We start from the raw sequence: 15,725 nt of genomic DNA, 5'->3' as shown, positions 1-15,725 counted from the left end.
GAATCCTCAAATGGGCTATTTTTGGGTGTCAACACAAACATTTTGGGGGGATCCATGAAGAAGGGGAGCTGGGTCATTCGAATTGTCAGATCACCCACATCCACAGAGGGAAGCAGCGCATAAAGATCAAGTAGGATTCCTACCTAATAGGTATTTAAAGGACAACGTAAGACACATAATAAATATTATTGAGTATTTGGAACTCAAGATCGATACTTCTGCGGCTCTAATTTTCATCGATGCCGAAAAGGCATTCGATAACGTATCATGGAGGTTTCTACTAAAAGGTATGGAGAGGGCAGGGATAGAGGGGCCCTTCTTGGAAGGTATAAGGGCGATATATTCAGGACAAAGGGCCAAATTGATTATTAACAATAATTTAACTAACTCATTTGAGATCTCGAAGAGTACAAGACAGGGATGCCCTCTATCCCCCCTCTTATTTATTACGGTGTTGGAAGTAATTACAAATAAAATAAGGGAAACCTCGGAAATAAAGGGAATCAGAATAGGAGCCAAAGAATATAAACTAAAAGCTTACGCCGACGATTTGGTAATATCGCTAGGGGATCCAGTAGAGGGTATCAGTAAAGTTATAGAGTTACTTGAAGAGTTTGGAAATCTGTCCGGCTTTAGATTAAATAAAGTTAAAACTAAGATGCTGACAAAGAATTTAACTGAAGAGCTAAGAAACCAGTTAGAGCTGAAAACGGGAATTAAGGTGGTGAAAAAGGTCAAATATCTGGGTATCTGGATCTCCACGAAAAATATAAATTTAGTAGAAGATACAAGGACCTGGAAAGAGATAAAAAAAGACCTGGATACCTGGAGTAGGCTAAAACTTTCTTGGTCGGGTAGAATGGCCGCAGTTAAAATGAGTATTCTCCCAAGGTTGTTGTTCCTATTTCAGAACATCCCGGTGATCAGAGGCATGACATCATTTAAAGACTGGCAGAAAACCCTGTCCAGATTTATTTGGCAGGGCAAAAGAGCAAGAATCAAACTTAAACTACTTACTGATCGTAGAGACAGGGGAGGGTTTGCTGTTCCGAACCTGAAACTATACTATGAGGCCGCGTGTCTGTGCTGGATCAAGGACTGGATTGTCTTGAAAAACACAGATTTGTTGGATTTGGAGGGATTTGACGCCAGATTTGGTTGGCATGCGTATCTATGGCAAGATAAGGAGAAGGCCCACAAAGGATTCTCCAACCATATAATCAGAGGAGCGCTACTCGAGGTATGGAACAGAAATAAGAGACTTATCGAAAAAGACACCCCATGGTGGTTATCACCACTTGACATCTTAACAATTCAAAAATCTAATATGGAAGGTCAAAGATGGACTTATGAGGAACTACTGGTAAAATCAGACAAAGGGTGGAAGCTCAGACCTTATGAAGAACTGAAAGATAAATTAACAACCTGGTTGCAATTTTACCAAATTAATTCTTTATGGAACGAGCACAAAAAAACAGGGATGAGTGAGAAAAAGTCCAGATTCCAGGTGGAAATAATAGAAGGAAACTCCAAACTCTTATCCAAAATGTATAACCAACTATTAGACTGGGATACTAAGGACAAGGAGGTAAAGGAGGTCATGATTAAATGGGCCATAGATCTTGCATATAATCTAGATTATGACAGGTGGGTGAAACTCTGGAACAAGGACATGAAATTCATGGCATGTGTTGATCTCCGAGAAAATTTACAAAAATTTACCTTACCCCTGTTAAACTAGAAAAAATGTACAAGATGGGGGATAAAACATGCTGGAAGTGTAAGTCAAAAGAAGGTGACTTCCATCATATGTGGTGGGCTTGTGAAAAAGTGAAAAGGTTTTGGGGACTTATTTATGATGAATTAAATTTTTTTTTGAAATACACCTTCCCTAAAAAACCTGAAGCCTTCCTTTTAGGGATGGTTGGGAAGGCGATTAGGCAAGAAGACCAAACTATGTTCCAATACGCAACGGTAGCCGCCAGGATACTGCTAGCGCAAAACTGGAAAACCTCTAACATTCCAACCATCAGAGATTGGCAATCCAAGTTATTTGAGTATATAGAGCTAGCAAGGATGACACAGAAGATCAGGCATCAAAAAAACGTAAAATTTATTAATGATTGGAGCAAATTTATTACATACATAGAAACAAACTTAGGAAATATTAAAATTACAGTAGGTGTTACATAAAGTCTGAGAGGTGTAGATAAAGGTGATAAAAAGATACCGCTGGAAGATAATGTGGGAGTAAAGCTCAAACCGTGTTGGAGGGAAGTCAACCACTGTTATGTTATGGGTGTATGTGTTTTTGTCTTTGTTCTTTATTACTGTATATGTTGTTGGGTTTGTACTTTTGTCTTATGTTATTCTTTGTTTGTTATCTTCTTTCTTTTCCTTTTTTTTTTGAAAAAGAGCTTAATAAAAATAATTTAAAAAAAAAAAGGAATGTCCACAGCGATGACACAGGCCAGATTTATTCAGGGACAGCCCCATGGAGGCCATGCTTTCCAAGAAGTCTGAGCAGTCCCTTGTAAGATCGTGTCAGCATGCATGTTAAAATTCCCTTGGACCTCCAGATGAGGTTTTTCCAGGAGAACATCTGACACAACCTGAAGCAGCTGAAGCAGGGAGTCCTTGATGCAGCAGGGAGGCTGGTACACCAACAGGAATCCTGCACTGCCCCTATTGCCAGAGTTCCAGAACATGCACTCAGAAAACTGTGTCCTCCTAATAAGTCGCTTCGTGAAAACTAAAGACTTCCTAAAAACTCACTGTAACCCCATTCCCTGCCAACATGACCTGAGTTGCTGTGCGTAAGAGAAACCTGGCATACAAGCAGTGGCAAGAACATGGTAAGCTGCTGTGTCCAACCAAATGCATGCCAGGTCAATTCTCCCATCCATGTTATGCATGCCAGGTCAATTCTCCCATCCATGATCAAGTCATAGATGGCACTGGTCTTATTCGGGGAGAAAAGGTTAACCTGCAAAAGAAGTCTGAACTGACGGTGGGTAGGGTGGGAGAGGCTCTGGAGCCAACTGACACTTCCCAGGTAAGATCCTCCTCCTATTGTGTGGGCAGGTTGTCCCTCCCCCTACCTGGCCTGATCACTTTGGCAATGCCTCCCCAGGCGGGATTGAGCAACTGTCTGAGGTAGGTGGAGACCTCTAGGTATCCCATCTGGGGGAAGGCGAAGCCAAGCCTGTGCTAATGGTGCCATATAGAGTCCAGGGGGCTGCACGCGACCACCCAAAGGGGCGCCCCCCCATTTAATGTGGGGAGCGGTCATTGGGGTTTTCACAAACCCTGTAGCCCTAACACATGCACTTTTATTCAGGTTTATTTCCTAAATTGTACCCTAAATATATGAGTTAAACAGGACAATCAGCTTCTATAAATTTCAGATAGGCTAGCTTTTGTCACCTTGCCAACAAAGACCCATATAGTTAAAGCTATGGTTTTCCCAGTAGTGATGTATGGAAGTGAGAGCTGGACCATAAAGAAGGCTGATCGCCGAAGAATTGATGCTTTTGAATTATGGTGCTGGAGGAGACTCTTGAGAGTCCCATGGACTGCAAGAAGATCAAACCTATCAATTCTTAAGGAAATCAGCCCTGAGTGCTCACTGGAAGGACAGATCCTGAAGCTGAGGCTCCAAGACTTTGGCCACCTCATGAGAAGAGAAGACTCCCTGGAAAAGACCCTGATGTTGGGAAAGATTGAGGGCACAAGGAGAAGGGGACGACAGAGGATGTGATGGTTGGACAGTGTTGTCGAAGCTACCAGCATGAGTTTGACCAAACTGCGGGAGGCAGTGGAGGACAGAGGTGCCTGGCATGCTCTGGTCCATGGGGTCACGAAGAGTCAGACACGACTAAATGACTAAACAACAACAAACGTTTGTCACAGAGCATCTGGTTGTTCTTTGACAATTATCAAAGATGTGAGCCAGTGTGGTGTAGTAGTTAAGAGCGGTAGTCTCGTAATCTGGGGAACCGGGTTCGCGTCTCCGCTCCTCCACATGCAGCTGCTGGGTGACCTTGGGCCAGTCTCACTTCTTTGAAGTCTCTCAGCCCCACTGACCTCACAGAGTGTTTGTTGTGGGGGAGGAAGGGAAAGGAGAATGTTAGCCGCTTTGAGACTCCTTAAAGGGAGTGAAAGGCGGGATATCAAATCCAAACTCTTCTTCAAACTCTTCTTCTATCTCACAGGATCTGAAAGATTCCCCAGCAGAGATTCATAATAATAATGATGATCATCATCATAACAGCGAGTCTCTGTTTTTTCCACAAATGTTTGGATATGATCAGTTTCCAGCTCCAGTGTCCTGCTCAGAATTTAAAGCCACAGATGGGACCCTTTGGCAAAGATGTTTTTCTCCAGCCCTGCACCTGTGCATGAAGAGTTCAGGATGCTGTGAAGGCAATGCGTCTTTCCTTTATAATTTTCAAAATCATAGTTATCATTCTCATCTTCTTCTCAACAAAACTCCAGGTGTTTGTCCAAAGATCACCTTTGAGTCCATTAAAATGAACCTCAAAATTGAGAGCAATAATTGCATCTGAGCTAGAAATGCCTTCTGCACCTCTGGGATTTTGGGCTGAGATTTAGGTAGGTTGGACTACGTGGGTGTGAGGTTTCAGATGTGAAGTCTTGGTTGGGCTCCATCAACATTAAGAATCATTGTACAAAGAGTTTGGCTTCATCTAATGATTCTTTGAGAGGAGCAGTCACAAGGGAAGGGGCTGTTCCAGGAAGACACAGAATGGCACTGCTCCTGTGGCTCCTGCTGCTGCTGCCTTTTGCAGATTGTGGGATGGAGATGAAATGCCCCTTAACTCTGGGGAGAGATTGGCTAGACAGATTCAATTATTACAGGCCAGGAGACCACCTCATCGGTGGGGTCATCTCTGCCACAAGGGCTTTATTCAATCCACACAAATTCAATGAGCCTCCCTCAACCAGCTTTTACCAGTAAGTCATTTTATAGGCATGGGTTTACTGCTGCTCCACTAGCCACTGATTTCGTGAGCCCCAAATGCCAGGCTCTCTCCAGCTTCTCTTAAAATCCCTGTACTTCTTTGGTGGATGCTACGACACCATCAGCCGCCAGCCTTTTCAGAAACCGCTGCTAGCAAAGTCCCTTTTCAACTGTAAAGCATAGTAGCATAGGACAATGACATAAATTTCATCTGCGGAACAAACACCCGATTCATTGTTTTTCAGCCCAGTGAGACAGAGCCATGTGTCTAAATCCATTTTATCTTGGTTTTGTGAGTGGAAAAGTTCAGGGCACCCTAGCCTTTGCAGCTGTCCCTTCCTCCCCCAAATGCAATCCTTCCATGTACCACCTATGTAAACAGTAAACTTTGCTCAATTCCAGCTTTTCTGTAGTAAAATAGGACCAGATTCACTATGAACCTCAGCAACCTAACAGCTCCTGGTACATTTTCAAAGAAACTCTTGTAAATCACTTTTAGATTATATATTTATTGCACATGCATTCTGTTTTGTTTCCACAGAGCTTGAAGGAAGGTATATGATACCTGCTATTTATTGAGCATTCTTACCTGTACTTACCTGTTTGCCTTATATGACATTGCACAACAAACAAACAATACAAGCAACACGCAGACCAGTATACTAGATAGCACTGTAATTCTTATTGCATAATATACATGATTTAGTAACAAAAACAAAATGTGTGCATTTGTAAATTCTCTAATATATTTGAAATCAATCTTTGAAAGTCCGCAGAAGTATAATAAGTCTATGAAACAAAGTAATAGATGCTATCCTGTGGGTTAAGTGGTAAAACTTTTTTTTAGGCTTTCATGGTGCCGAAGTAGTAAGTGAATAACAACGGACAGTGATCCCGGATAATCTGACTGTTTTGCTGGAATCTTCTTCAGCACAACCCATAGATTAGAAAAATGACCACTGAATAACTGTGTTATTGAATGTTGGATGCTTAAGATGTTGGAATATGTATGCTTTTGCAGGAAAGCATCCACAAAATATTGGCAACTCCTGTCCTTCTTGTTTGCCATTCAAGATATCAACCAGAATCCCAGGCTTTTACCCAACATCACTCTGGGGTACAGCATTCACGAGAACTTCTTTGATGGGAGGGTAACGTGCGAATCTTTGCTAGACCTGCTCTCCACTGGGCAGGCAAATGTTCCAAACTACAACTTTGGAGGACAGAATAACCTGCTTGCTGTTCTTGAAGGGGCTGACACTCAAAACTCCATCCAGATTTCGAACATGTTGGGCACCTATAAAATCCCTCAGGTAGGGACCGAGAGGGTGTGGCATCTTCCGGCTGACTGTGTGGTGTGGATGTTAAATGAAAATGGAGACAGACACTTGCTTCTAAAACAGTATTGCAAAAGTAAATAAATTTATTTACTTATTTGTATTGCAAAAGTGATTTGGGAGAGCTTTCACTGCTCCTGAAGGACAGCATACATCTTTCTTTTATCACATACTCATCATTACTCAAATGGGATACTCAGAATTTGAAAACAACACAAGGGAGCCTCCCACATACCAGTTTACTGTAGACTTGATGCTTCTTATGTGTGAAAGATTTGTGTTCTCTTGATGTCCAGTCGTCCTCATCAAAATGATGAAGACCTGGGATGTCAAGGCTCTAAATAACATCAGGTGGTTATGAGAATCAAAGGAATCTTATGAAACAGCTATTATGAATATTGTAATGAAATGATTTGTGTTCCTTTTCAAATAGAATCTGGTAAAATAATAATAATCATCATCATCATCATCATCATCATCATCATCAAGCAAAGACAGACATTGACAGTTTTATTTTCGTCCCATTTCTTAATGATCCCTAGCAAGGAATTTGCTTTTTCGCAGTTGCCACATGCTGAGTCAATATGAATGGTCTCATTCCTGGTCTGTCAATACTAGTTCAGACCCCATGAGTGTATATAGCAGACAGTAGGTTTGGGATTGCAGCCTTGAGCCACATTGGCTTTTTTCAATGAATAAGTAAGGGAATGGTGAGCAATGCTGACAAAAAGCCAGCAGGGCTGTTCCCTTTGGGCAAAACAGCAGAATGGGAATGGTGATGACTCTAAGTATGCTGTGTGTTTGTAAAAGAGTAGAGGAGACCAGCCATAGTCCTGGTGGTTGTATCCCTAATATTGGGGAAAACTGATACATTAAGTGAAATACAGAATTTTTATTATAATAATAATAATAATAATAATAATAATAATAATAATAATATCATAATAGAATCATAGACCTGGAAGAAACCATAAGGGCTATCGAGTCCAACCCCCTGCCAAGCAGGAAACACCATCAGAGCACTCCTGACATATGGTTGTCAAGCTTCTGCTTAAAGGCCTCCAAAGAAGGAGACTCCACCACACTCCTGGGCAGCAAATTCCACTGTCGAACAGCTCTTACTGTCAGGAAGTTCTTCCTAATGTTTAGGTGGAATCTTCTTTCTTGTAGTTTGGATCCATTGCTCCGTATCCGCTTCTCTGGAGCAGCAGAAAACAACCTTTCTCACCCCTCTATGTGACATCCTTTTATATATTTGAACATGGCTATCATATCACCCCACTAGATAATAATCCACTAGATATTTTAGAAATCTCTGAATTATGTACAACATTAAAATAGTAACAAAATCATAAAAACAAAGGTACAATATAAATCCAGTGAAACAGTAGTATAAAAGTATGCAAAAATAAATAAGAATAGGGATTTGAGGAACATGGTCCTGCTGAAGAAATGCCTAGGCAAAAGAATTTGTTATTTTGGGCTATGAAATCAGCTTTGATTCGAAATGTAACAAGCCAGCAATCTTCCTTTCTTTGCTAGGTCAGTTATGCTTTTGTCTCTCATGTTCTGAATGATAAGAGGCAGTTTCCTTTTTTCTACCGGATGGTCCCCAAAGAAGAAGCCCTGTACCCAGGGATTGTCAAGCTGCTCCAGCACTTCCGATGGACCTTGATTGGCCTCCTTGCACCAGACACTGACAACGGAGTGAGGTTCATGAAGACCTTGACACCTGTGCTCATTGAGAGTGGGATTTGTGTTCCCATCTCACAAATCGTCAAAGGAGGACTGAATTTTGCATCAATAAATTTTCTTTCATTCTCTAAGTGGAAACAAGTTAATCTATTTGTTTACTACATAGATAATATTTATGTCTTAAATGGGATTTTTTTTATAGAACTGATGTACAAGTTGATAAAACCCATTGGGGGGAAAGTCTTGATCACAACAGCAATGTGGGACATCTCGTTGGAGTTGATGTATGGAGGCTTATCTTTCCAACCTATCCATGGTATTTTTTCTTTCTTAATTGAGACAAATAAACAGACAAACTATGGTGATTTCCCAGCCCTATTGTTTGCTATCGATGAGTTTGTGGGGGAAGGTTTTAATTGTTCATATTTAAAGCATGCACTGGCAGCGAAAGGCTGGGCAAGATGCAGAGAGAGAGAGAATCTGGAGATGCTGTCACAAGATGATCGGGCGGGAATCCTCTCTCTCGACAACCACAGGATCTACAACACGGTCCAGGCTGTGGCACACTCCTTAAATGCTGCAGATTCATCAAGATCTAGGCAAAGAGTTATGGACAGTTTGAAAATTCAAAAGCTACAGCCATGGCAGGTATGTCCTTTCTCATCTCAGATATCTCTACCAAATATGGAGACTGACTGTAAAGTCAATTGACTGTGGGGAGGTGAAATTTGGGAAACCCCTTTGTGAAGTGCCCTGAACTGGTCCCTCTTTATGCCCCCTTACACTGGCGTCTAAGGATGTGACCCCCTCTGGTAACAATGCCAAACATTGGCCTAACCACCCACTTTGTCTGCTGTGACTCATTTTAATTAAGACCCTTGCCTTTTACATATATGTTCCTTTGTGAATGGAATATCATACCCTCCAACATTTCTCTGAGGCAAATGTTATTGTTTAGTTGTTTAGTTGTTTAGTTGTTTAGTTGTTTAGTTGTTTAGTTGTTTAGTTGTTTAGTTGTTTAGTCATGCCCAACTCTTCGTGACCCCATGGACCAGAGCACGCCAGGCACTCCTGTCTTCCACTGCCTCCCGCAGTTTGGTCAAACTCATGCTGGTAGCTTCGAGAACACTATCCAACCATCTTGTCCTCTATCGTCCCCTTCTCCTTGTGCCCTCAATCTTTCCCAACATCAAGGTCTTTTCCAGGAAGTCTTCTCTTCTCATGAGGTGGCCAAAGTATTGGAGCCTGAGGAAAATAGGGAGGCCAATAATAATAATAATAATAATAATAATAATAATAATAATAATAATAATCTGCCCATCTAACTGGGTTCCCCCAGCAGCTCTGAACAGTTCCCAACATATATGAAAACAATAAAACATTAAATATTAAAAAGCTCCACCATACTTGGGTGCATTCATATGTCTTCTAAAGGTTGTGTAGTTGTGTAGTTGCTTAGCTCCTTGGCTCCAGGGTCACATGCATCCATACCCTCCAACATTTCTCTGATGAAAAAAAGTACGTTCTAAAGGAAAGCAGGACATTCGGGGATCAAATAAAAAACCAGGACAGCTTCTGTAAATCCGGGACTGTGCCTGGAAAATAGGGACACTTGGAGGGTCTGGGATATGTCATTGCACAAGCTCGCCCTGAGCTATCTTCCCTCCTGACTGATGTGCTACTTGGACACCTACCAACCTCCACTAAGCTCCATCCTTTCTCCTAATGGGCTGTGTGTTGCTGGAGCCTGAATCAAGCAAGTGCCTGGTTAGCTTAGGTTCTCATTATGTTAATGTCTGATATATATGGATATATGTACAGTGGTACCTCGGGTTATAGACGCTTCAGGTTACAGACTCTGCTAACCCAGAAATAGTACCTCCGGTTAAGAACTTTGCTTCAGGATGAGAACAGAAATCGTGCTCTGGCATGGCGGCAGCAGGAGGCCCAATTAGCTAAAGTGGTGCTTCAGGTTAAGATCAGTTTCAGGTTAAGAACGGACCTCCGGAATGAATTAAGTTCTTAACCCGAGGTACCACTGTAATATTTCTGGTGTCTTTACATTGTTGACCCATTAATATGCATTGAACTAACCTATCCCTCCTTTTATATATCAAAATTTATTGTATTTGTTTTCATACAAAGCATATAATAGCTATGTGCAGGGAATATGTTTCGATCAAGGAGCACAATTTAATGTTGAAGCAAGAATGTCTGTCCCAACTACATAATAAGGACATCATATTTTACAGTGCTACCCTAAGACTTGCTCGCCAGAAGTCCTATTAAGTTCAATGGGTTATATTCTTAGATAAGCATGCACGGGATGGAAGTCTAGGCCTTTTGACTTGGGTGTGACCCCCATTGGGCGAAAACAGTGAAAAAGACACAGAGCTACTTGAGTCTGCACAGTGTCGTTTCACATATTCTAAGCATTGCCTTTTTCTTGGCTCTTCTAGCTCCACCCTTTCCTGGGAAATGGTCAGTTTTACAATTCTTCCAAGAAAGGAGTGTATTTGGATGAGAATGGGGAATTGGCAGCCGATTTGGACATTGTGAACTGGGTGAGGTTTCCCAATAAGTCCATCCTCGGAGTCAAGTTTGGGAATATCAAGAGACAGGGATCCCCACTCCTACAGTTGACCATCGACCAGGATGCCATTATGTGGCCCAAATGGTTCAACCAGGTGGGTGAAATAATTTCTTTCATTTTATTGCATCTCCCATCTCATAAGCTTTTATAATGACGCCATGTTTTTTTTGTGGGGCTACCTTCGAAGGCTTGTCAACATCAAAATGCCACATTTCTTAATTATCTAATGGTGGGTCCCTGTGAAACTCTGTATATATAGGCCCCATAATTTGGGGTGCAATTTTAAGGGGATTGTTTAATTTAGCAACTAGATGCGGTGTCCCAAAGCTTCCACACACCCTCTCCTATTTATACCATAAAGAAAATATATCCCTCACATACAAAAAAACCCCTCCCAACCCTTTTCTACCTCAAACACAGGTTGTGGGGAAGTGGAACCACTTCACTTTATACTATTTATTCTTATTAAGCGTGGCTAGCCCAATACCCTTATCCAGACTTTTAGAAAGTTTCATGTGGCTCCCAAGAGCCCCCCTCCTTTTTTAAATAGCATTTATTGAAAAAGTCTTTATTGACTTCTCCAGTAGAACTACTGTTGCTATACTGCCCAAATACTTTGTGATCCACGCCCAGCAAATAAAATTCCCTGGGTGAGTGATAAGGAAAGTAGAAAAATTAATTCCTATATTGGTGCCAATGCAACAGAGAAGGCCTTCTCCATGCTTCAAGAGAAAATGCTATCCTATCCTACGTAGCTCAAAGTTCATCTTTGCAGATATTGGGGAGGTCCTCCTCTAAGAATTGCGTTCTGGGCCATTGAGATCTTTATACACACATGCCAACATGCTAAACTAGACTGCAAGCATACAGTCTTTATTTCTCACTGGGTTCCCCATTTCTCCATTAGCTTTACGTTTTTTGTTTGCTGACTTGTTTGCCTGTTTGTTTTTAGAAAACTCATCTTCACCATAATTTTGGCACAACTTCCTCCTAACTTGCATGTTTTAATGGGCAATCCTAAAATCTCTTGGAGGATTGGTGATATGGCTGCTTCAGCCCAGCAGCTGCATTTTGTACCAGCTGCATTTTCCAAACTGTCTTCAAAGGTATCCTGATTATAGGACAGCCAGACAGTTGTCAGAGCTTGGATAACAGAGACTGGACCTATCCTGTCCTGGAACAGCCATGGCAAGTGAAGCTGCCAGGCCCGGAAAGAGCCGCTGTTTCCCACTGATACCATCTGGGTCTCAAGCAACTATGTAGCATAGGTGCCATTTCACGCCGAAGATTGTGGGTGCCCACAAGAAAAGGGCTTCAGCTTTGCCCATTAACTTGTAGCTGCCCAGCCCCACAAATATATTATTGTGGGCGCTGAAGTGTCAGGAATGAGCCAGCTCCTAGTGGAACTTTACAGCCGGCTGCAGAAGCAGTCTGAACAGTGGTCAGTGCCCACTGCTACTCCCCCGCCCCTTGGAATGCCGGTTGCCGAGGGAACGACTGAGAGCATCAAAGTGCTCAGGAAGCTCAAATAGGTGGGAACAGACACAGAGCTAGTCTGTCAGAACAGGAAGAGGCTGGAGCTAATCCAATAAGTCCAAAGAGTCGGCGAATGGGAGGGCTGCTAGATAGGAAGCAAAACAAGAGACACAAGGGGCGCCGGTTCAATATATTCTGCAGACGCCGGAAGGAGTCTTCAGAAGGGTCATCTTGAGTGATAATGCCAGTGGCTGCGTTAGAGCTGTCCGGAGCTATCTGTTTGTTTTTGCAATAAATCCTCCTTTTTAATTACCTATGCTTACTGTGTTATCAAGCTGGGAACCTGGACTCCTGACACGAAGCACTGATGGCCCCCTGGAGTTGGCTCCAGTGCTATGCAGTTGTAGTTTTTAGTAACAAGCTTCAAATTAAAATTGTGCCCTTCCCAACCCTCTGCCTCATTTCCATAGCAAAAATTAGTCCTAACCCATTTTCCTCGACACCCCTTGTTTTTATGTTCAGACCCTGCCTCCTTCCAGGTGTGTGGAAAGTTGTCGCCCTGGATTTGTCAAGATGGTTCAGGAAGGAAAACCACTCTGCTGCTACGACTGCAATCCCTGCCCAGAAGGAACCATCTCCTCTCAAGAAGGTGGGTGACTCCAGTGGCTTTTTATAGGGGAAATTTAGAACTGGCTATAATCCATGCACAGAGTGTGACCCTCTACAACACACCTGTGCATTTTCCACCTGCGTGTGCATACATAATTTCTCATTTAGAGTCACATTCCATGACCTTTAGAAATCTACACAGAGTTGGAGAGAATAATCAGAACTGGGAAATCGACAGCATGGATTCAGAAGACTGTTCATCAAGCTTTTCACAGGAGGCATCATGCACTCCAACATGTGGCGTTATTTTCAGGCACAAATGTTTCATAGAATTCTGCCCCTTCCAGAGTGTCATATTGGATATTTCTGGGATCAGGAGCCTATTCATAATATGGACATATTCTCAAGAAAGTTGTCTTGGTGTTATATAATCATATCTTTCATATTAGAAACATTGGTGAATGCTGTGTGGAGAGTGGCAGTGCAGTCCACAGAAACTCAAGTTGTGATCTTCAACTTGGGAAACCTGAGTTCTGCCCAAAGTTTCACGAGTTTCATAACTGTTCCATATTTTAAATTGTTGTCCCGATGATAATTTATGGCATTTCTTTGAAAATTTCTTGGAATGACAAGATAGAAATACAGTGGTGCCCCGCAAGATGAACGCCTCGCAAGACGGAAAACCCGCTAGACGAAAGGGTTTTCCGTTTTGGAGGCGCTTCGCAAAACGAATTTCCCTAGGGGCTTGCTTTGCAAGACGAAAATGTCTTGCGAGTTCCTGCAGGTCCCCCCCCTTTCCCCCCTTTTCCTAAGCCGCTAAGCCACTTATCAGCTGATCTGCTGAAAAGCCGCTTAACTGCTGATCGCTAAAAGCCGCTAAACCGCTAATAGCGCTAATCCGCTAAGCTGTCAATGGGCTTGCTTCGCAAGACGAAAAAACCGCTATACGAAGAGCCTCACGGAACGGATTAATTTCGTCTTGCGAGGCACCACTGTACATCAATAATATAAATACCTGCTAAGGAACAGGGATGACTAGAAGACTTTAAGCTAGTCCATTTTCCTTCCCTGAAACCACATGACAGTCTTATTGTGACTTTAAAGGAGGGTGTTCTGCATTGTGGTGCCTAGCAGATGGAATGTCCTCCCTGTTGACTTCACAACTAATGCAAGACACGCCTGTTGCCTCAGGTTTTACCTGACATGTAATATTCGTAATACTGTTTCTTTATCACATAGGATTGTGTTGGATTTTTCTAATAGTGTGAACCAGTTTGGCAATACTTTCTGAAAATGGAAAGCAATTTAGGAGGATATAAGATCGATAATACTCTTGTTTTTGCAGATGCAGAGCATTGTACCAAGTGTCCAGAGAATCAGCATCAAAACAATGACAAAGATCAATGTGACCCTAAGGTTATCACCTTCCTGACGTATGAAGAACATATGGGGATTGTCCTATCTTCCTTTGCCCTCTTCTTATCCATAACCACAAGTTTTGTGTTAGGAATCTTCATTACATACAAGAAAACTCCCATAGTCAAAGCCAACAACCGGGACCTCTCTTACATCCTCCTTTTCTCACTCCTGCTTTCATTTTTGTCTTCCTTCCTCTTCATTGGCCAGCCAAGGAAAGTGACCTGCCTTCTCCAGCAAACTGCCTTCAGCATCATTTTCTCAGTTGCCGTCTCTTCTGTCTTGGCTAAAACCACCACTGTGGTGCTGGCCTTCCTAGCTACAAAGCCAGGGAACAAGGTGAGGAGATGGCTGGGGAAGAGTCTCACCAACTCCATTGTCATTGCCTGCTCCAGTGTCCAAGTTGTCATCTGCACCATCTGGCTGGGCATCTCCCCCCCTTTCCCGGAGCCTGACATGCACTCCCAGCCCCGAGAGATCATCCTGCAATGTAATGAAGGATCTGTTGCCATGTTCTATGGTTCCCTTGGCTACATGGGCTTCTTGGCAGCCATCTGCTTCACAGTGGCTTTCCTAGCCAGAAAGCTTCCAGGGTCCTTCAATGAAGCCAAGCTGATCACCTTCAGCATGCTGGTCTTCTGCAGTGTTTGGGTGTCCTTTGTGCCCACCTACCTGAGCACCAAGGGAAAATACATGGTAGCCGTGCAGGTCTTCTCTATGTTGGCCTCCAGTGCTGGGCTTCTGGGCTGCATCTTCCTTCCCAAGTGTTACATTATTTTATTGCGGTCTGATCTGAATACAAAGGCATATATAACAACAACAAAATTAGAAATCTGATTATTCGAAGACTTTCCCCCCCCAAAGGTGTCATTTCGTAATTTTAATGCCAAACCTCAGTGGTGTTGTTGCTGTTGTTTTACGTTACAGAAATATCCTTCATCTTACCACTATGTTCATACACTGTTCTAGGGCCTTTCCAGGAATTCATGGTTATGCCGAGAAATAAGAGCTGAGTATCTTCAGCATTCTGATGGCACCTTGTTCCAAAATTCTTCTTTTTTTTGCATAAATCTTTTATTAAATCTTTTTAAAATGATACTACAAAATAAAAAACAAAGTTATACAAAAACAAAAGTAGAAAAAGAAACGGAAAGAGAAAGATGTACAGTGGTACCTCTGGTTAAGTACTTAATTCGTTCCGGAGGTCCATTCTTAACCTGAAACTGTTCTTAACCTGAAGCACCACTTTCGCTAATGGGGCCTCCTGCTGCCGCTGCGCTGCTAGAGCACGATTTCTGTTCTTATCCTGAAGCAAAGTTCTTAACCCGAGGTACTATTTCTGGGTTAGCGGAGTTTGTAACCTGAAGCATCTGTAACCTGAAGCGTATGTAACCCGAGGTACCACTGTACATGTTTAGGGGGAGAAGGGGAGAAGGAAAAAGAGAGAGAGAGAGAGAGAGAGGGAGAGAGAGGGAGAGAGAGAGAGGGAGAGAGAGAGGGAGAGAGAGAGAGAGAGAGAGAGAGAGGGAGAGAGAGAGAGAGGGAGAGAGAGAGAGAGAGAGAGAGAGAGAGAGAAGCAAAGCAAAATACTTTCTGATTCTCTGCCTGCCAGTTA

The 15,725-nt window shown here is 42.6% G+C and overlaps 1 protein-coding gene across 1 annotated transcript; it reads left to right on the top strand.

Annotated features, from left to right (window-relative positions):
• Positions 1-1,546: 1,546 nt before the first annotated feature.
• LOC310839535 (vomeronasal type-2 receptor 26-like) lies at positions 1,547-14,947 on the top strand (the record flags this gene model as incomplete). The annotated part of the gene is made up of 6 exons (XM_083728172.1): positions 1,547-1,647; positions 6,006-6,297; positions 7,864-8,028; positions 10,476-10,703; positions 12,608-12,734; positions 14,040-14,947. The coding sequence occupies 6 exons, from the start codon at positions 1,547-1,549 to the stop codon at positions 14,945-14,947; spliced, it is 1,821 nt and encodes a 606-aa protein (XP_083584298.1).
• Positions 14,948-15,725: the final 778 nt, after the last annotated feature.

Source organism: Podarcis gaigeae (assembly GCF_964106915.1).
Source record: "Podarcis gaigeae genome assembly, chromosome: 2".
Taxonomy (NCBI): Eukaryota; Metazoa; Chordata; class Lepidosauria; order Squamata; family Lacertidae; genus Podarcis; species Podarcis gaigeae.
Note: the sequence above shows the minus strand (reverse complement) of the source record. Positions and strands in the feature narration are given on the sequence as shown.